At 40.0% G+C, this 22,775-nt stretch overlaps 3 protein-coding genes across 6 annotated transcripts in view; 1 reads left to right on the top strand and 2 right to left on the bottom strand.

Annotated features, from left to right (window-relative positions):
- Nucleotides 1-7,064, bottom strand: part of abhd18 (abhydrolase domain containing 18) — a 97,063-nt gene extending 89,999 nt beyond the window's left edge. For 3 of the 4 annotated variants that reach the window (XR_003928827.1, XM_030061772.1, XM_030061774.1), the window contains exons 1-3: nt 6,903-7,039; nt 4,958-5,066; nt 3,239-3,323 (exon numbers count right to left, since the gene is read on the bottom strand). Coding sequence is in view for 3 of the 4 variants with exons in the window: in XM_030061772.1 (XP_029917632.1) it covers nt 3,239-3,323; nt 4,958-5,049 (177 nt within the window). In the remaining variant the exon portion in view is untranslated. Of the gene's footprint in view, nt 1-3,238; nt 3,324-4,957; nt 5,067-6,902 lie in introns of all 4 variants that reach the window. The other variant, XM_030061773.1, reaches the window with a different exon arrangement.
- Nucleotides 7,065-9,310: 2,246 nt separating this feature from the next.
- On the bottom strand, nt 9,311-12,138 carry igbp1 (immunoglobulin (CD79A) binding protein 1). Its single transcript, XM_030062668.1, has 3 exons — nt 11,474-12,138; nt 11,028-11,372; nt 9,311-10,135 (listed from the first exon to the last, which is right to left on the bottom strand). Exons 1-3 carry the CDS (start codon nt 11,948-11,950, stop codon nt 9,863-9,865), a joined length of 1,095 nt encoding a protein of 364 aa, XP_029918528.1. The 5' UTR covers nt 11,951-12,138; the 3' UTR covers nt 9,311-9,862.
- A 780-nt stretch (nt 12,139-12,918) lies between these two features.
- magt1 (magnesium transporter 1) overlaps nt 12,919-22,775 on the top strand; it is an 82,678-nt gene continuing 72,821 nt past the window's right edge. Inside the window, exon 1 of the mRNA XM_030062396.1 lies at nt 12,919-13,076. Within this exon, the coding sequence (XP_029918256.1) occupies nt 12,996-13,076 (81 nt within the window). The 5' untranslated portion in view covers nt 12,919-12,995. The remainder of the gene's footprint in view (nt 13,077-22,775) is intronic.

Here is a 22,775-nt window from a genome sequence, read left to right as displayed (position 1 = left end):
CTGTTGAGGTTCGGGTTTACTTTATACTTTATTTGAATAGGGACAGAGCATATTAATTGTAATGTAATGAAAGTTGAATGTTAATCTCCGTGATACTACAGCTGCTGTCGCCGACTTTTGCGATTGGTCATTTATCTTTAACACAAAGAAGATTCCAGTAAATTTCCACATGCCAACATGGACACATTGATAGTGAAGGAAGGCTCCGACGTTTCAAAAATAGATCAAACTGTGAAAAACAAATGGAGATGCGATGGGAAGCGATCACACGGCAGAAAAGGGGCCATTCTTAAAGCGTGGTGCAGCGCATTTCGGGGGAATATGAACTGGCCTGAAAAAAAAACCTTTCCGTCAAAAATATATTTTTTGCTTTAATTCCTGCTTTATAATGTTAGTGGCTCTGCAAACGCATCGCTTGTTGTAAATCTCCAGCAGGTAAAGGAGAGGGGCACCGATAATCTTGCTGGCTGTCTTTACCATCCTGTTCAGCTGGTGTTTCTCCAGGGCCTTGCAGCCGCCTAACTAGGAGGTGAGGCCATATGTTATGACAGATGGTGGGTAGGCCTGACTTTTTCACACGCCGGGGGTGGTGGAACCGCTGGTGGGCCTTCTTAACAATGACCATGATGTTGATGGTGAAGGTCAGGTCGTCTGCCAGGTGGACCCCCAGGAACCTGATGCTGTTGACTTTCTCCACAGCGGAGCCACCGATGGTCAGTTGCATGTGATGGTGTTTGCTGGCATTCCTAAGTCGATCACCATCTCTTTTGTCTTGTCAACAGTCAGGATAGTCAGGGTGTTAGCTCCTCTGCCTCCTTCCTGTATGCAGACTCATCATCATTGTTGATCAAATGCACCACTGTCATGTCGTCAGCAAACTTGATGATATGACTGGTGTTGAAATAGGCAGTGTAGTCGTGGATGAGGAGGCTGAACAGCCGGGAGCTCAAGATGCAGCCTTAAGGGCACCCTGTGCTCACTGAGATGGTTTTGGAAGTGCGACTGCCCACCCTGACCCTTTGTTGCCTCTGCAACAGGAAGTTGAGGATCCAGCTGAACATGCTAGAGTCCACAACCAACAGCCTAAGCTTCTGCACTAGCTGCAGTGGAATGATAGTATTAAACGCTGAGCTGAAGTTGATGAATACGAGCCTGGCATGTGTATTTTTCTCCTCCAAATGTAACAAGGTGAGATGGAGTGCAGTGGAGATGGTATCTTCAGTTGAGCAGTTGGCTCTGTATGCAAACTGCAGCAGCTCTAAGTCTGCCGGGAGGTGGTTCTTGATGTGCTGTAGGACAAGCCGCTCAAAACATTTCATGGCTATTGATGTCAAATCCAAGCAGTCTGTATTTGACTTTTTAGGTACGGGAATGATGATGGCGCTCTTGAGGCAGCTGGGCTTAACAACTTGAATGAGCGAGATGCTGAAGATATCTGTTAAAATATGTTTTGGCTGCTCAGCACAACCCTTCCCCACATGCCCAAGGATGTTGTTGGGCCCGGCCACCTTATGTGGGTTGACGCTGCCAAAAACCTTTTTTACCTGGGCAGCTGTCACTGGGAGTGCCTGCTCGTTGGCTGATGGTGAGGGCACCTGTGCATTGCTGTTGTTCTTCACTTCAGAACGTGCATAAAATTTACTGAGTTCTTTCCACTGTCCCACCACATCCAGTTAAGGTCAGAATCTCCCCATCCCTGCTGAGTACAGTCTGGATGAGGCCCTGCCGACTCTCCTGAATCTCCTGATGGTCTGCCAGAACCTCCTCAGGGCCAACCAAAAGTCCTTCTCCATGGCCTCCCCAAACTCCTCCCAGTACTCGGGTTTTTGCTTCCACAACCACTGTCGAAGCAACCCTTTTGGCCTGCCAGTACCTCTCAGCATATTCTGGAAGTCTCCCATGCTAGCCAAAGGCCGGAAGGCCTCCATCTTCAGCTTGACGACCTCCCCTCACCGATGGTGTCCACCACCAGGCACCAATGACCATCTAGCCACACCTCCAAGCTGCTGCTTCAACAATGGAGGTTTTGAACAGAGTCCATTCAGACTCCATGTCCCCTTCCTCCTTTGGGGTCAGGGAGAAGCTCCTCCGGAGGTGCAAGTTAAAGATCTTCTGGACAGAGTCCTCCACCAGATGTTCCCAGTTCACCCTCACTACGACTTGGGTTTACCAGGTCTGTCTGGCCATCTGATCCAACTCACGACCAGGTGTTGATTGGTTGACAGCTCTGCCCTCTCTTCACCGAACTGTCAAGAACATACGGCTGTAGGTCTGATGACAACTACAAAGTTAACCATCGACTATTGGCCTAAGGAGTTCTAGTACTAGCTAACACTTATAAGCCTCCTTAGCTTGAACATGGTGTTCATTATAGACAGTCCATGGCTCACACAGAACTCCAACAACAAAGCACTACACCACCATTGTAAAACACAGAATTCAGAAAAATTAGAATGGAAAAACAAAGAATTATGGGAAAAAATGAAACAGAATCTGAAAAAAATAAATAAATAAACAGATGCCCTAGGGGCCTAAGTATCATCCAGAGAATTGATATGCTATTGTATAATGACGAGGCCTGATTTACACCCCTAAAACACACATGCAGTTTACTTCAGGCTGCTACCTGCAACAGCATCCAAAAAAATTATCTGCGGTGAAACTCATGACAGCAAAGAGATTGTGCATCTGTTGGTATGACCAAAGGCAGTGAGCACAGACTACCAGACACAGGTTACTCAAGTTTTCAGTAACACCTTCATTCACATTCTGTTGCCCAGTTACTGCAGCAGCAACTGTCCTTTTAAGACGGCAATCACACAGCGGCAGTGGCCTGATTCCAGTGGCTTTGGAGCAGCAACAGCTGAACATAACAGCATTCCACAGCTGAGCTGGGAGCGCCTCGTTGCTTTTGCAACACTTCAGGTTCAACTGGAAGCTGAAACGCTGATCAATGTCACTTCAGCATGCCCTGACCAAACAGAATCATCAAAATGTCTTAAGGTAGGACATATGAGCAACATATACTATGGCAGCTGAAGTTAAAGTTGGCAAGCCACTTGCTACCTGGTAACCAGATCAAGTAATACTCTGCACCCTTTGAAATCATCTGTCCGAATGCAGTGGTACGCTTTGTCACCGGAACTTCCATAAATTAAATGTGATCGCTGCTTCATTGTCTACCATTGAATAGAGACAGAAGATCTTAGTTAGGAGTGGATATGAAGAAATCTAGTACCTTATCTATATAAACTGGATAATCGTTGGGTACCAGGTCCTTACATCTCTCTCTGTCCCCAATGATCTTGCGGAACTCAAAGATTCTGGAGCACAGAAAAAGAAGACAATCACACATGGTCAGCCCAAAATCAAGATAGTTAGATTTAAGTCTATGCTGACTGTACAACAAACCCATAATTAAAGAGGACCATACCAGTGATTTTGAATGTTTGGCCCATTTACAACAATTTACCCACATTTTACATGGCAACAAGCCATTATGAAAAATCATGTCGGTGTTCTAAAGATTTCACAACATAAAATCACAAACCCATTTTCAAATTTTTTGGCTGAAATACCCAACAATGTCCTGCTTCTGCAGCTAACAAAAGACTGGTAGAGTTTGAATGTCCAATTTTAAAATCATCAAAATACAACAGTGCTGCTGCGTTTGAGAAAACTAATGTGGACGACTTTATTACAGTGATGGAATATTAGTGTGAAGAAAGTCTTTCCGAGAGTTAATTTTCATATTGCAGTGGAATGGATGAAAAGGAGTGATTCAAAAGTAGGAAACATGATATTGGATTCCGAATGTCAGGCTGCTTGCTTTCGGAAAAAATGAGCAGAAACCTGAAGTATAAACATTTTGTAGATAGGAGGTTAATAAATTGTTTGTACTGTGAACTGGAGGTTTTGAATTAAATACCTGTTTGGCTTTATTTTTCCTGTCTAAAATTAAGTTGACTTGTTATGAGAAGACTGAATATACTGAATTTAAGTTGGAAAATAACCCCTCACTATCTTTATTTCCTGCACCCACACCCCAAAGCTGCAAGAGAACAGCTCCCAGCCTCTCAAGACATCACAGTACAGACAGTAAAAGCAGTATCCAGTGGAACCTAATGCTGAACAGGAAAATGTGGCAATATTTTCACTGCATTAATGTGTTGGGATTGCTGGTCAGTTTTAAACATGTCCATGACTTCAAAGTGTCCACTTACTGTTCACAAACACTGTTGACATGGTTACTAACTCATGCCAGTTTGAAGCAACCTGAAGAATTTAAAATTTCACTTTCATTTTAATCAACAGATCAATTTTGTAATCTAAAACATGGATCACATGTTGCAACAGGTGCATGTGCAGAAGCAAAGCAGGGAGGAGAGACAGCCTACTGCATGCCAGAGGCAACAGAGTTTGCACTACTATAAAGACTGCTAAAACAATATCAATGATAAAAGGGTTTTTTTTATCTCAGCAATGGTAAACTGTGGTGTCAGAAATTGAACTGTCAACAGAATAGTAACGTTACTTGCCATTACAGGTATTAAAGGCAGGGTTACAGGCGGTTTTGTTTTCACCAATATTCTTTGTCTGTTTGTTAGCAGGATATTTTTTCAAATGTAGACCAGGGTGTGACCTGCAGGGGAGACAGGAGGAGCTCCCCTTTATAAGACATGGGCTCCCCTAAACATGATTTGAGAATTTTTTGGGGGGGGGCTCTAAAATATGTATGTTCTATTTTGTATTCCATACAAAATTCAGAGGTGGGAGCCTTTCTTAAATTTTGTGCCCCAGCGCAATTTAACACATTTGTTTTGTGTTCATAACAACCAAAATAAATAAATAAATAATAAAATAATGATAATAACCATCATTCTGTAAGCTACAGTTGAGTTTTCTGATTTGACTACTAAACCAGCACTGCCCACTGTAGTGCTACACCATAATCTACCTCTTGAGATCTTCAGGCTTTCCCCATCCTTGAATGAAGAGTTTGGTGAGGAGCAGCCTTCTGTATAGTACATCCAGTCGGCTTACACCCATGGAACAGCAGCTTGCATCTAGACAGAGACACAGGTCATGTCTGGATAAATAGTATTCAGCCTTTGGAACAGCATATCCAGTTGTCTCACATAGGGGCCACCAACTAAAATCCAGACCATATAGGAACACATAAAACAGCATACATGTACACATGCATATGCAGATATTAAAAGGACCAGTTCCAGTTATTTTCCACAGGGCCATCTCACTAGTGTATGAAACATTTCATCACTTTATTAAAGAGTTTCATACCTCAAAGGTCACTGTGAGGGTTGCTGGCGATTACAACATCCTTTTAACACAGTAACTCACACAGCAACTAACAAGAAAATAAAAATTGATAGCAAAAATAGCAGGTAACCTTTTTTAATCACTGATTAGTTGCGTCTATGCACATGCTAGAGCAGTGATACTGGAGGCTATGCCTTCCGATACAGGTGGCCCTATGCATGTAGCTGGTTTGCAATCTGCCATTAACCTCAAGCGAAGACAACCTATGTTAGTGAGTTTGAAAAAGGGAAGAGGCAGAAGATACAGAACTGCAGCAGGGAAAGTCAAAGTGTATGAAGTGATCTGTCTGGGAACGTTTTACTTTACAATGAGTCTCTAATGCAGATGCCCCACTAGGCTACTAGTGCCGCTGGTGGCACTAGAGGGAAGGTCAAGGGGTCAGAGTCACCAAAATCGCCAGGTTTCATTCTCTGGGAAACATGAATGTTGTCACAAAACTTCATGTCCACGCAAAAACGTGTTAAGATATTAGTGTGCAATATTAACAATTAGGCCTTCACTTGTTGGTGGCGATAGAGGGAGGGTCATAGGGTCTTCTTCTAGCAACATGACCATAAGTCAAGGTGGTCCCTCCCAAACAAATACACACTGATCGATTGTTTTAAAAGATGACTATGAATCTATTACAAAATATTATAAAGGATCGTTATTTATTAGCGGGTGCCGTTTGATTGGATGACTTCTTTCACTAGATGTTACAGTTATTGCACACTGCCACCTGGCTTGCTGGAGGCAAATAGCCCCGGCAGTTATGTATACCGTCGACATAATAATAATAATAATAATAATAATAATTATTATTATTATTATTATTATTATTATTTGTTTGTTTGTTCGTTTGTTTAGGAAGCTCAAAATATAAGAGACTTGCCGAAGAGTATTTAAACGGGGGACAGTAGGAAAGAAGGTTAATAAGGGAGAATCGGAAAATGCTTGGGCTGACATTGTGTACAGCACACCACGTCGCGGTCGGGAAATTTGAAGAGGCCGACAGCATGCTTTATCCTATAACCAAGTGGATTGCACAACGCCAGATATGTGCGGGCTGTCGTGTATGTGACGGCTACTACTAAACTGCACCTGGACATTACGCAGTATGCATTGCCTTGTAGCTATTCCGGGAGCATTGACATCTAAAGTGCATTAAGATATATATATATATATATATATATATATATATATATATATATATATATATATATATATATATATATATGTAATAGCAATAATAACTCGGGATGAGAGAGCCATGTAATTATAACATCACCTTACTTTCGCATGTACCGAGATAGCTCAAATTGACACAACAGCTAGGAAAATGTCAATTTCAACGCGAAAATCCAGATTACCAAATAGAACGATGTTTAATTTGCGTCAATAGTTCTGAGACGCTGTCTGTGACAGTCTGAAAAACATTCCAGCATGAAGTCAATTCTGGGACATGTGAGGACGTTTGATACCTGAGATTCAAGCAGTTTAAGCTAATGTTAGCTTTGTTCATTCATTACTTCTCATTCTGTCTCAGCTAAGATGCTGCTGGCTGAAAACGACAGAAACAGTACCTCACAGTGTACAGGGAAGTTTCTTGGCTTTGTTGTGATAACTGTTGTTTGCATAATCTGCTGACGATAGCCGTCCCGAAAGAAGAAATTAACCTTTAGTAGAGTAACTTACTTGTAAAGTCACACTGTGTTCCGCGAGGACAACCAAAAATAACACTTCCGGTTCTTCTTTTTCAGAATAAAGCACAATTTCTATAAAATCTTCAACTAATAGGAGAGGTCCGACTCAGGACGAATGAGAAGCGATCTCCTCAAAACGTTAACTGCTATCCATAGTAGAGCTCATGTATGAAGCTGTTTTCAACTCTTTATATTGTGGGCAGAACTCTGTTAATTTATAGATATGAAGTGAGTGGAAGTGTCCACCAATCATGCATTGTTATTCTGACAAGAAAATCCATCCCTTTCTTTTTAAATAATTCTGTTGAAAGTTCCTCTCACATATAGCCTCCATCAAGGGATAGGCAACCATGTGCCATGTAGAGCTGAGAGTGTGCAAGATTCACATTTGAGGTGTACCTTTTGGTTAGATATTAAAAACTGTTGTTTTAATTGTTTATTAATACTGAGTGTGATGCATCTATATATATATAGATGTATCTGTGACAAGGAGATAAGCCCTGCTCCTGAAATTGCGTTATTTGGTGTGATCCCTGCTGCGGTGGCGATATCTGGTGCACAATTGGATGCCATTGCCTTTTCATCCCTATTGGCCAGGCGCCTTATTTTGTTTAACTGGAAGTCAGGTATGCCTCCTACGCACAGGCGCTGGGTTGGGGATGTAATGGCGCATTTGAAACTTGAGAAGTTGAAACACTCTGTCAGGGGTTCAACCCAGAGGTTTTACAAGGTCTGGCAGCCATTTTTGAACTACTTTAACTTGGAATTCCCGGCTAGAGAGACTGAGACTACTACTTAATTGACCACAATCTCTGTAACATGTCAGAATTTGTATTCTTTATTTTATTTTATTGTATTTTATTTTATTTTGTTATTTTATCTTTTTTGTATATGTATACATTTTCTGTTATGTAGGCTGTATGCTTATGTCATTATTGCTGCTTTATTTTTATGCATCTTGTGAATGCTGTCTGTGGCTTTGTTGATTGTATTGTATGTGTTTGCAGTTTTAAAAAAAGCCAATAAAAATATTTGAATAATAATAATATCTTTTATAGGTGATTTCTGATTGCTCGTCTGGTGACAACAGTGGCTGATGCATAGTGCTCTCCTTGATGTCTCCAACATCGTTGGCGGCCATCATTTCTGCTCAACATGAATCGGCTTTCATCAGAGAACAGCACTGAGGCCCACTGGTCCCTCGTCCAGCGTAAATGCTCCCTGGCCCATGCAAGACAATGACACCTGTGCCTGGTGGTGTGGTCAGGTAACCTTGCAGGTCGTCTAGCACGCAGACCATGCTGATGTAAACGGTTTCGAATGGTCTGACGTGACACTTGGGTGCCTCTCACCTCCCATAAATGTGCCTGGAGTTGAGTGGCATTCATCATCCGGTTCCGCAGGACACTGTTCACAATGAAGCGGTCATCAGTGTGGGATGTGGCCAAAGGACGTCCACTTCTATGCCTTTCTGTGACTCTTCCAGTCTCTCTGTATCTCTGTTGCAGCCTGCTGATGACACTCTGTGACACTCTAAGCTCAGTGGCCACTTCCGTCTGAGAACATCCTGTTTGAAGCCTCGCAATGGCGAGGTGCTGCTGATCAATTGATAGGTGTCGTCTTGGTCTCATGATGTCAAAATGTGAACAGCATAATGAGGAGGACTGTTTAAATACCAATTCTAATTGAACCAGGAAATTTATTGGTCGATTCATGGATCAAACACCTGTTGTGAATTTTGCCGTTAAACTCCTTGTTAGAGAACAGCAACTTGTGCAAAAAGTACTGAAACATTGAACAGTTGGACATGTGCATTCAAAAGTTTACAGAAGGTCACATTAAGTTCACCTGTAAAGGTTATAATGCATTTTAGGTTCATCCTGAAATTTCACCCGAAAGCCGAATATCCCTAACTTTTTGTGAGTAGTGTATACCAGACAACAGTCTACACTGACAGTACTATTGTGCAATGCTAACACCTACACCAATTGCAAAACATCACAGCAAAGACCACTTCAAACCAAATGTCACCAAAGCTGAGAAAAATATGGATCTGGTGGATTAATCACTTTAAAATAAATAAGGGACTTTACAGTTCATAAGTATCAGTAATCTGAAGTTGTGTTTTGGAATGTCATTTTTCAGGCCATGACTAACTATTCCGGATTAAGGCCTAGTACTGTCTTAATTTAATTCCTGTCTGGAAAACCACCCCACAAGCACTTCAACATGTTCAGGCGATTCTGAATAACTGCATATATGACACATGAAATCTTCAAATAGCCGAGTCAAATGTAATATCACTTTATTTGGAATAACACCGTGCTAATTTTTTTTAAAAAGGCCATCCTTTCATGTGCACGCCATATAATTTGATCAGTTTCTTTTTAATATTTTGAAATGAGAGAATTCGGAAGCAAATACAACAGACCAGATTGTACAGTATCAGGGTTCAGTTCAATGCAACCAACAAATAATGTTCATTACAACTTACTGAAAAAACCTTTCATAAGACAAGGTTGAAATCTGATATAGCAAATATCTGAGAACAAATAATCTAGCAAGAGTGAATCAGCTCTAGCTTCTACTTTTGTTTTGAGCTGACTCAATTAGCCACAATCAATAATGAATAGAAACACCAGTTTTGCTGAAAATGTAGCTGTGTTATTAGTCAATGACTTTGTGACATCATACCAAAAGCGTTTCAGCTTTTCAGCAGATGATTTTTAAAGGGAAAAGGGTACTGTTCAGGGTTAGTTAACTGAAAATGTAATGAACTGAATGATTTCAAACCCAAGCCTATCTTGACACAACTGCTGTTTGTGGCTGTTTGGGATTGTTTAGCCCATGTTCTGTCGGTTTCCATAGCCTCTTGGGTGAGTGTCTTTCCAGTCATCCCAATCTCTGGCTTTCTTCAGGGACTCTGCATCATCATTTTCAGCCTTTTTCTCCTTCTCTTCTTCCTCATGCTCCTTTGCATCAAAGTCCTCCTCAACAGCAACTCTCTTGGGTATTCCTTGGTCAGGCAGGGCTCCTTGTTTCCTGTGCTGTTCGTACCAGTCATCTACTGTCATGATGGGGAGACTAGGATAGCCAGCCCCAAATACCTGTGCCTGCGGAATACAACAAACATATTCTGTTACAAAGAATCACTCAAGATGTATAAAAACTGTGGCACTGTTAGTTACCATCACTCAGCAATGTTCATTACATTCCAGGAATTATTTTGTAACTAATGCTGGGTTGCACCAACAAGGAAATTTGCAAAATTACTGAAAAATTATTTTTTCAAGAAATTGCAAACATAATAGTACGAGCAATTACAAAAAAATTAGTACAAAAAATACAGAAATATATTATAAAGGTTAAAACTATATATTTAAAGGTCATATCAGTGATGCTGGATCAGATTTCTTGTGCCTAAATGCTTTCAGACACCTTTTGCAAGCATTTAATACTAAACACAAACCACTAATAGGCAAAAATCACTTCAGATGGGCAGCTTACTGTCAGCTACCATGGTAGCATGGGGTGGCAGGTGCCACCCTAAAAATGGACCTTGACTCCCCAGCTACCACTCCAGTTTGGGCAATCTAATGAAAAAAAAAAATGTTTGCGCTAGTTGGAAATTTACAAAACTGAAAGTCCACTGGCTGAGTGCAAGTAAATACAGTATGAAATTGCAGAACGCATTTTTCAGAGTAATTTCACCAGAGATAGAAAGATGTGCATTGATACAACCAAAATAAGGTCTTATTTACTTTTCAATTCTTAAGAAATGTGAATAATCAGAACTGTGTCGGGCTAGTGGGTCTGTATTCAAACAGTTAGCAGTGTTTATCCACAGTTTGTGGTAACTGCCACCCTGCAAAATTTCCATGCCACTCCTTAGCACCCCATCAATATTTCTCTAGATCTGCCCCCTTCTGCCCCCTTACTGGGTGTCAACTTAGGGGTCCAGAGCATGAAAAATTCTGAAAACTGCTGTCCTACACAATGCCTCACCTGCACAGCGTCCCTGGTGAGGATGAAAGGTTTCACAGGTGTCCTGGTTGGCTGTTTGCACTGGGATGGCTGCTGAGTTGAACTCTGCTTCATGGCACCCATCCTCTTCAGAATCTCCACCTCCTGGTCAATGCTGTCAAGTTCCTCCAATGACAGAGCGACCCATTTTCGTAAAGTGAGAAGGTAGAAGTCTCGAACAACTTCATCATCTGCCTGTCCGCCATCCACAGCTCTTCTGACTTCGTATAGTCTGGCTTCGGTCTCCTTCTTCTGCCGATACCGCTCTATCTTGGCCTGTCTCTGAGCTGCCATGGCAACCAGGTCGAGTGGGCTGGAGGATGAAGGCTACATGACAGATGACGAAACAAACATTATAATTCAGAATTTCGTCATGTTTATTAATTCAGTTTATTTTCGTTGACTTCTATGTTACCTCAATTATTTACCTTGTTTGTAGAGCATTCGCTGTCAGACTCTTCATCGCGAGTTGCGTTTTCAGTCATTGACTTTGGCAATTCAAAATCAGATACGTTGTACTCTTTGCATCTCCTCACGAAATCACGAAAGTATGTCCTAGCCGTTTGGACCAACTCTAAGCGTTTATCTCGGTCCGTCTGTTTCATAGTCAGAGCCCCTAGAATTGCTGGTAACAACAAGTATTTCAAGTCTGTCGTCGATATCTCCTCCAGGTCCTCGTTGCGGCTAAACAAGTCGAGCTGAGCCACCATTCTGGACGCTTCTTCCAGCATCAGTATAGCACGTTTAACCTTAACCTGAACATGGCTAGAGCCAATAGGTTCATTGGTAGCATCTACCTCTTCAAATGACTTCCATCCACGATCTAACATATCGGATAGTTTAGGAGGTTCTGCGTCATGTTCTGCTAGATTTTTGACGCTGTTGCTGTTTTCACTTTCCGCCATTTTGTCAGCCTTACCGGCTTCCGTCGTTGTGTTACGTTACATAGCAGATGAAAAGCCTTTGGTCGAACAGTCAGGCTAATGTCATCGAACGTTAAATACTTTAACTTATTGTCATCAAAACAAGCTTTTATAGAAACTGCTGCTTATAGTTGCTGATGATACTTTATACACATTCGTTGTCATCGTTAAACTAACTTCCGTTTCAACAATCTCAGCTTCAAAATAAAAGTATCGAACATGACAGCGCGCAGTACCAGGGTTAGCCTACCTTATGGGGAGCACTCCGCCAACCATAACCACTTTTCAGACCGAAATGTGTGACAGATGAGATAGTTGTTGTTGTTTTTCACCCAAAACTTTATTGCAGGCAAAGAATTAGCATTACAATATACCAATAAGGTAGTGTATACAATACAACAATAAAGTGGGTGAAAACAGTAGCTGTGAAATAAAAACTAAACCATGAAAATGCTAAATCAAGTAATGACTACTAGATAAATATACATCAATAAAAATAGAGATAATAAAAAATGTAGAGAGGTTTAAATCAGTTTTCAGCATGTGAAGGTTACTGCAAAACTAGGCTTATTTTTCAAAAGTCTTGTGGCTAAAATATGGTTTACAGTCTGTTTATTTATTCATTTCAGAAAAATCACAATCTTAATAGAGACTAAATTCTATGATTAGGCCTATCGATTTCATCGTTCATGCTATGCATATTGTCACTAAGATTTTTTTAACCACAATTTCTCGCTGAGATTAAAGTTTATGTCCCTTCCTTACTCGGAGCTGGTTTTGTAAATTTACCTAACTCTCTCCTTGGTTAGGACCCCTGGCTAGAATTTTGTAGTCGGCGTTAAGATCTCTGTGAGAGAATTGTTGGTTTATGAAGTAGGCCTACACACTTCATAACGTTTAGAAACACGAACCGTTGTGAACACACCCTAACCATTGACAGATGACTGTGGTTGGCTGAGAGCCGACCAATAGAAAGCTGACAAGAGTTTGCCCTGTGTTCTGTGGTAGTGTGAGGAGTGTTGGCAGAATGTTTGTCAAACTTTTATTTTCATTAGTTCTTATACTTGTTTTCTATGGCGACCCTTTGGCTGCACAGAAGAAGAAAGAGGTACGTCTTTTAAATAGCACAAACGGGGACACTATGAACCTTACCTGCAGTTTTAGCGACATTTTCGGCATTACTGCAGCCCATGCCTGCAGGAAAAAAGCTAAATTGACAGCGTTACGGTTGTCTGGGCGCAGAGCACGCCGAAAATTCTTCGCGATTGAAACTTCTTCTTCTTCTTCTTTTTTTTTTTTTTTTTTTTTTTTTTTTTTTTTTTTTTTTTTATCAAACTGCAGTATCAGTATTATTTTCTAGTCTCAAATCTCCAATGCCAAAATAGGCATAAAACAGTGCTAATGTATGGTTGGCAGTGTTAAAACGCAATTTACAACTGTTTTTATTTTTTTCCTTTCTCTATTTTTGCTTGCTCTAGCCTACAGTACCCTGACCAGCAGGGCGACAGCCATAGCACTGTTGTAATCACTCTTTTCCTTTCTCTTTATTTAACATCACGAACATACAGACGTTCACCCGTTAAACGTGAAAATATACACCTTGTACAAAAAATATATGAATTTATGTGTACATGTAGATATAGGTAGATATATTTATATCACTTCACCGTAATCACCCAGCAAGCATTTTTTAGTTTAAAAGACGTCTAATAGACGTCTATATGTAGACCTGACGTCTGGGCTAAAACACGGCAAAATTTGGGCTGTCAGTGAAAATTTAGTAGACGTCTAGCCATTGCCCAAGTATAGCCTAGTCATCAATTAGACGTCCAATGAACGACTACATATATACGTCTAATAGAGGCCAAAATAACATCTAGGCTAAAACACGGCAAAATTTGGGCTGTCAGTGAAAATTTAGTAGACGTCTAACCGTCGCCCAAATGCAGCTTAGCCATCAGTTAGACACAGCTACTGAACAACTACTATATACATCTAACAGACTGAAAAATAATGGATTGAGGATTCTATTTATTCAAATACAAGGAAAACCATCCAGACAGATTAAATGTAAAGAATTTATTATTAGAACTTGTAAAACACTAAACAAAAACAATGATAGAAGATATAAATTATATAACACTTCAAATTAGGATCATTTTAAAACAATACAAAAAAAATATATAATGAAATAATACAATATTTAACAGGAAAACAAGAACAAGATTTACAATAATTAAAAATTTAAAAAATTAAAAACTTAAAGATACCTTAAAAATAACAACAGCAACAACAACAAAAAACAAAACAATGGGAAGCCACCCTACTTATTTCTTATTTCATGACTGTGAATAGCCTGGTCTTCTCAAAAGGCAGCTTCTCGATTGGCCCACCACCCTACATGTTAAATTTTGCCATCAGGCCATTGGTTAAAACCCTAAAACAAGATACATATTAAGGAAGTTATTAATTGTGGACAAAGGTACATTTCAAAATTATTATTATTATTATTATTATTATTATCCATATAAACAACGTATACTTAATAAAAAAAACTGGATAAGGCTTAAAACCAGGATACTAATGCACATGTAAACACACTCACTCTCTTTGAGGAATTTCGTTTTTTTCCCCTCCCCAAATCTAGGGCCGTAGAAAAAGTAGGCACGCAATAAAAACTTAACAGTTCAATAAACCTTACTGAGAACATCTTCCTCTTCCATCGTTCAATGTTTACTGAAGCTAGAAACAATAGTTTTGCGGATATTACTGGCCAAACACGGCTTCCCAGATAAAGGCGGCATTTTTGAGAGTGTATAAATTTAAAAGACCAACCAATTCCCTTAATTGTGTAAGATTTTGTGCAGAGTCGCCCGTGCCGTTTTCGGGATGAGTAGGTTGTCGAGAACCTATGGCGGAGGTAACCGTTCAGCCAAGAACGGGCACTGCAGTTACTTTGGGAAATACGGAAACATATGCAACTTGAATGACCATCATCTGCTTATGCGAAATGGGCGTGAATATTGCCAGCACATGCGCTTCTAACTGTTAGATAAGTTAGGTTTAAAAAAAAAAAAAAAAAAAAGGAAAGGAAAGGAAAAAAAGCCACGTGTTGTTAAGGTAAGGTACACTGGCTTAGTCTAAACTGCGAACATTCCCGATATATAAGCGCGGTTCCTGCATATATATCAAATAATGTACATAAATAATGAACACATGACGAGACAAAGACACACTTACTCGCAATAACAACGTTGCAGCGGCGTGGTGTGGCGTGGCGTGGGCTGCTTACAAAATGGCTCTCCTTCTTTGTCATCCGACACTTCCAGCCTATTATCGCGGTGTCTCGCGATGTCAGTCGTCCTGTCTCTGACGCAGTTCAACTACCCTCTAGCGGTTGAGAATCGTAATTTCATTATGTTACTTTTAAACTGAAAAAGTAAAATACTGAGAATGGTGTGTATTAATATGTGTGACAGCAAAAATATCAATTAATAAGTTAATATTGATTCGCAAAATGGGATTTGCTATGTTAAATTCAGAGCTAAATCGTGGCTAAAAGTAGACCACTTCATGGAAATTTGTTTTCATAGTTGCTGACATGAAATTATGGCATGCACATCGAGAAGGGTCCTGTGGCCAAAGCTAACGTTACATGTAACCAATTTTAACAGTGCTTTGGCTGGAAGTGGGATACACATAGCCGGTCTATCAGGGCCGTTGAAATCACAACAACTGCTTGCCTCGATTTCGCCAGATGGGCTAAGAACAGGCTACACGTAGCCAGTCAAATTCAAGGCTAAATCGTGGCTACATATAAACCATATGAAATAAATGGTACTGACCACTTTTATGTATTGTTGACACTGCAGACATGATGGGATATTATCAATTTCAAAAACTGCATAGTGAAAATTTTCACTATGCAGTAGTATACATAGTATACAGCAGTTTAAACTACAACGAAACAGTACTGTCTAGAAGTCGGCTACAAATATCCAGTCTAATTGTGAGCTAAATTGGGGCTATGTATAGAACATGTCAAAAAATTAAACTAAACACTGTTGCAATCACTGTTGACTTTGCTTACCTGATCGAATACTGTACATTTTGCAAGTTGTGTTGGCAAAAACTATGTTTGACCAATTTCAAAATTATGTCGGCTAAATGTAGGTTACACTTAGCCGGGCTAAATTAAGGCTACATCTAGCCGAGGCGTTTACATGACGTCTATTGCTTGCTGGGCAGGGACCAAAGAAAATAATATATAAATATAGCAGTGTGCTGCCACCTTTTTGTTTGTTGTTAATGTAGCTATGTAGCCTACAGATTAAAATAATTCAGAAAAATATTAAAGTCTGAGAAGGACTTAGAAAATCTTTCCATCCCACTGCGCAAAGGGGCGTCCAGGCAACGTCTTTTTTTAAGTCATTTTTAGACGTCTAATTTGGGTCATCTGAAGGTGCAGAACGTTACTCCAGACGACGTCTTTTTTAGACGTCTTATGAACCTCGATTTGTGACGTTCATAAGACGTCCATATGGAAGCCATTTCTAGTCCTAATGTGGTCTTCATGGGGTGTCTTTTATACGTCCATATGTGGTCCTTGTGGACGTCTTTTCTACGTCAGATTATTACTCATTTTAGACATAGTTTTATCCTGCTTCTAGTTTACTGGGTTCCTACTTTCTGGACCTAAGATACAGTCAAGTTAACAATAAATCACAATCCAATCCTTTTACATTTTTTATTGGAAGAGTATGCAAGCATTTTCACATTTGCAAAGATGACAGAACATAAGCCATGGATGACAAGGAAGCCCCCCCCCCAATTCATTTCACGTTTGAACACACTCCAATTATACAACATTTGCATAACACACTTTACAGCTACCTTATTTCACCAATTAATCACCGGTCTGCAAATAGTCGCCTGGTTCTTTTAAACGCCTGGGGTCTGCACCCATTTTGCGTATTAAACGCCCACCCGAATAACCGCCGGGGCGATTATTTGCATTATATTGAGGTAAACCCAAAATAATGCTATTCTCCTTATTTTTGCAGACGTAAACAGTTAGCCGCAAAATAACTGTGCGGCACTTCCGTTTTCTGTCAAAATAAGAGCGCTAGCTAACGTTAGAAAAAAGGGTGTACCGTAATCTTAAATCGACCGACTGTAAATATGTTGGACTGTAACTGTCATCACAATAATGGCCTGGTGCAGGTCTGTGCATAAATAAATAAAGGCCTGCAGTGAATAGCTGGTTAAATGCCCGGGGTCCAAGTTGATTTTGCGTATTAAACGCCCTGGCGATTAATTATGAGGGACGAAAAATGACAAAACAATAAATAAATGAATAAATAAATAAATACGCATATAAATATATAAATGCATGAATAATTAAATTAATAAATATTTCCACATTTATTTATTTCTTTATTTCTGTTTTTATTCATGCATTCATTTATTTATTTGTGTATTTATACATTTATGCATGTATTTATTTATTTATTTTTACATTTATTTATTTATTTATTTATTTCTACATTTATTTATTCATTTGTGTATTTATATATTTTTACATTTATTTATTTATACTTTTATTTATTTCTACATTTATTCATTTATTTATTCTTTCTTTTATTTCTACATTTATTTATTTATTTCTACATTTATTTATTTATTCCTACATTTATTTCTGTATTTCTACATTTCCACATTTATTTATTTCTGTATTTCTGTGTCGTATGTTAATAAGGTGGGCGGTTCTTACATTAGTCTTAAGCACGATTGGTTTGTGGGTGTGATCCTATCCCGCTACCCACAAATTGCGGATTTAGGAGCTTCCGCTATCCCTAAACGGTATCTTGCGCCACCCGCTACCCGCTATCCTTATGCCGACTCCGTCATTTGCGCCTGGAGGTGTGTCCGTGGGCGTGTTTCATGCGCTATCCCTAAAGTTGCTATCTTGCGCACACACTTTAGGGATAGCGGATCGCGGGTGGTCCTGACCACCCGCTATCCCTAAAGTTTGGGCTGTTATGAGAGCGTGCCCAGGCGGCTTCAATGCGCGCCCCGACGGAGCCTCGCCACGCACTCGGTCGGACTGATACCGGGACGCCGCCGGAATGGACTGAATATATTACTCATATAGACTGTTTAGAGGAAAGACTGTTTTAATTGGACACTTACCCCAGCACGTTTTATTGTTTTATCATAAGCAGCTGTGCTATATTTTTATTATTATTTTAATATTTTATTTGCCCAATCTACCTTGTCAATAAATTAGTTTACACATATTCCACCTCTGCCTCTTGTGTGTGGTGTGTGACCCGGGGATTTTACTCAATCAGTACAACCTTGTGACACGTCCACTTGGACACATGTGGCTCCATCTCCCGAATTAACTCGCCTATAATATAATATATAATATGTATATAAAGCCACCTTGCTTTAGCCTCAGTAGAAGCCCTGAGAAAATCTACCTCCCTCTCTCCATCGCGGGTTTAGGATTTAGGATTTAGGATAGCGCATCCTGCCCTTAAAGGCAATGGCACCTGGCACACTGATTGGTTTAACTGGCGTAACGCCCAAAACACGCCTATCCATAATATAGCGGGTAGCGGAGGTGTTTTGCGGATAGCGGGAGGTGCACAAGATAGCAACATTTACGGGGGAACGCCTCTTCCTAAATCCTAAATCCGCAAATAGCGGGTTTAGGGAGTCTGGTGCAAGATAGGGCCCTAAGTACACAAAAATAGCGGGAAACGTCAAAGGAGGTGAGGCGTCGCGGTTTCAACTCCAGTTTCTCACAGGCACCTCATACGGATCCAAAGTTGCGATCAACGCGATTTTCTTGCCTTCGATAAAAAGTTTGTCTCTGTATAGTCCGTGTCTTTCGTTTAATCGAGTTTTTAACATCACTTTCGACAAGTTTTCAAGAAGCTCCTGTGTCTTGTTGGCTCTGTTTTTCCACACAAAATGGCGGCGCGCTATTGTTGACATCCCATAATGCATTGCGCAACGTCGGTTGCCAAGCCCTATGGGCAGAGCTCTGCTATGTTTTTTTTTTTTTTTTTTTTTTTGTTCCTCCAACACATTTTTTTTGCCGTAAGTTTGTATTCTGTTTTTCTATATACTGTATGCTTTCATTGATCTGTTTTGTATATGTCTTTTTCTTTTTATATGCTAATAAAATACAAATACAAATCAAAATATAACTTATATTTGTTCACAAAAATAATCATACGGCTACAAGTAACAACAAATTTATTATTATTATTATTATTATTATTATTATTATTATTATTATTATTAGGCCTAAGGGCTATACTACATTTGTCTTAGACGTCCTGAAAATTGACCTATCCCGACGTCTTAATGTTCAACTGCATATCGACGTCAAAATTTGGTCATAATTTGACATCCAAATGTATATTACCACGTCGAAATTTGGTCATAATTTGACATCCAAATGTATATTACCACATCGAAATTTGGTCATAATTTAGACGTCCAGATGTTCAACTACATAAAGACGTCGAAATTGGGTCATAATAAGTGTTTAAGGGGATATGTTTGTGAAATTTAGAAATTACAAGTATAAGAGTTATCCTGTAGTTTAAAATGTATTGTTCAGTCCTGTTGTAAACAAACGTCCCTGTCTTTCCAAAACACAGATGAGGAGGGGCGATGACAAAGTAACTTTTTCTGCCTCAGAATGTGCATTACATGGGGAAATATTATGCAAGATTTTAAAATGAAATTCTATGATCGTGTTTGAAACACAGAATTTGAAAGGGCAAAACCACGCATTGCATTTATCTTCTATCTATACCTTGGAGGAATGTGTGTGTGTGTGTGTGTGTGTGTTTGTGTGGCTGGCTCTTCTCTCTCCGCAATGGCACGTTTGATCGACTTCAAACTTGGCGGGTATGTTTTCCAGGACCTCCTGCAGTGACCTGGAGAGTATCAGTAATTCTGGTTCAAGAACTGCAAGAATCCGTTTTATATAGTTAATTTTGACCTGATGTTGACGGACCAAGAAAGGTGGAACTCAATTGGGAGGGCAGTGCAGCACACTGACAGTCTACGGCGCGCGCACAGTGCAGTTTTGAAGCCCCCGCGAGACACACAAGTATAAGCAGAGCCCGTCTACGACGAGCCTTGCCACTCTCCATTAACCCCCGTTGTATCGAACTTGGTTGCAGTTCCACCGTAATTCCACTGGGGGTGATCGCGGGCGAGTGCAGAATGAGTGGGGCTCTATGGAGCTAAACGGCTAAATCTGTCTCTTACTCCTGTTTATGGTTGAAAAATCGCAAATACTGTTGTAGTTTCTGAAAGTTCAACATGGATTATAGGTTAAAAGTGAAATTAGCGAGAACTTATATCCTTTCAGTTTCCTACAGTTTGGGCTGTTGTTGGCCATAACACGCTAGCATTTGCTAATGAATGCTGATTGGTCAGTGACGGACTTGCGGCTGTTTACGACCAGGGCTTTTTAGAACATATAGGTGAACTTAAAAAATCCAATATTCAGCTGAGTGTATTTTTTTTAGCCCCCCCTTTTGAAAACAGTATTCAAATTACTTGACAAAAAATTATTTCCAGAGAAAAGTGGATTTTTAGGGGTGTAGCCCCATAGACTCCCATTCATTCTGCACTCGCCCGCGAGCGCCCTCACATGGACAGAGACGTGTTTCCGAGACCCGGAAGTTAGACGAGAGTGCCACTTTTCCCTATATTAGACATTCTCTGGTATAAGTCTATGCTATCATGCTATAGACTGCTGTCAATTATAAATTTAATTTCTTCTGGCAAAAAAACAACAAAAAACAGATGACTGTGAATGTGTGCATCTTTGTAGATTCATGACTAAAACTGTGTAAGCACAAAGTCAGAAATATGCATAAGCACTCTTCATCAGATTAGTATAAAGTTGTGCGTATGCATCGTTGTTTTATACAATGGAATATAAAACTCGAGGTCAGTGCAGCAGTTTGTCACACAGCTGCTGCTGTGGTAGTGACATAGTGGTGGTTTCCTAACGTTAGGCTACATTGTTGCTGTGTTGTCCTGAGGCATGGCTGTCGCCACATACATAGATTCATGGCTGAGTATATGCATAAAGCTAGATATATGCGTTAGTATTCTTATTGTCAGATTAATATAAAACTATGCGTATACATTGTTGTTTTTAGAAAGCTCAGTCATTGGTGAACTGCATTCATATAGTGCACAAGCCTCATTTTCATGCCCAATTAATCAATAAATGTATTAAAACTCAACTAGCTGTTTTTATATCAGTTTGGCACCTGTTCCAGTCTTTACAACAGTCAGTGAAATAAATGGGAAATAAAAAAGTGCTGTTAGAGAATGTTAGCGTACACATGTATTTTACATTTTATAACAGGGTGCAAAAGCTCACATGAAAATGTTATGGCTTCAGTGCAACATTCAGTGTGTATGGATAAGGTCCACATTGGACATTGCTTAATAGTGCGACTTGAGATGATATTGGTCCCCACAGCTGGAACACTGCGTCCAGACTGTGTGGAGTAACCCCTGGCATGTTCACAACTTAATCTGTAAAATATCTGAAATATGAACTGCTAATTGTCAACACAAACTACATAAAGGAAAAGAGAAATCAAAAATTATGAAAGTAAAGTGGCCAATTACTGTTGATTTCACAAATTTGCATGTATCCAGTTATGTTGTGTTTGAAGTCATTGAGTACATAACACTGACTTATGTCTCCTTGGAGTGACATTTGTCAGGGAACACACTGTACTTATGCCCACTGATGTCGACACAAGCCTTTGAATGACTTCATGGGGTGTGTCGCACCCTGTCATAATGTGCATTCAAATCTATTTTAATGAAATACTTTTGTCATCTTGCAAGCAGTCAACACTCGTCTGTATCATGTATCATGAAGGACCTCACCCACCTGGCACATGAACTGTTCGCCCCCCTCCTCTCAGGCAAAAGGCTGCCGGGCTCAAAGCCAGATGAACAAGCCTCAAGTGAAGTTATGAACTCCCACGCTTAAATTCTGTCTTCTGCACATTGTACTGCTGCGACTGCATGTGGTTATTGATGTAATACTTTTCTTTTTTACTTGCTGTTTGTTTTTTAACCGTGTTCTATTTGTTATAGGCTTCTAGGTTATTTAATTATTTATCAAAGGGTCTATCTTAGCTTTTACACTGCATAATGTTATTTATTCTGTACACTGCTGGACCTGGGTAACGAATTTCATTCCTTCATATTTTTAACATGTTTGAATTACAGTAAACTAAACTGAACTGAACTGAACTCTTGCCAGGACTCGAACCTGGATCTGTTACTGGACTTGTACCTTATACCCGGCTCTGTTGCCCATAGCCAATGGGCAATAGACCAGCAAATCTGACGCCCAATCACAGCACTAATAGGTGTAGATTTCCTAGACTTCTGATGGGATCCATAACAGTGCTTTACAGACATGTTGTGGAAACACAGTTTATAGCTTGTTGATATACCACTGCTCTTGTTGATATTTTAACTTGTACATAAATTGACATCTCGTTGAATATCAATACGCAGCTATCCAAAGTGTCACATATTTGCCAAGCTAATGTGAAATGAAAAAGTCTTTCAGAATTTTTCGGGTGTGTATGTGCTCTCCTCTGAGGTTACTTTCATAATGCATGTTGATGATTTAAGTCTAAACAGGGGTGGATCTACAATGGGGGCGTGAGGTGGCAGCTGCCACCCTAAAAATAAGCCTTGCCACCCCAGCTGCCACCCCAGTTTGGAC

The sequence above is a fragment of the Myripristis murdjan genome, chromosome 10 (assembly GCF_902150065.1).
Source record: "Myripristis murdjan chromosome 10, fMyrMur1.1, whole genome shotgun sequence".
Classification (NCBI taxonomy): Eukaryota; Metazoa; Chordata; class Actinopteri; order Holocentriformes; family Holocentridae; genus Myripristis; species Myripristis murdjan.
This window is presented reverse-complemented; position numbering and strand designations above follow the sequence as displayed.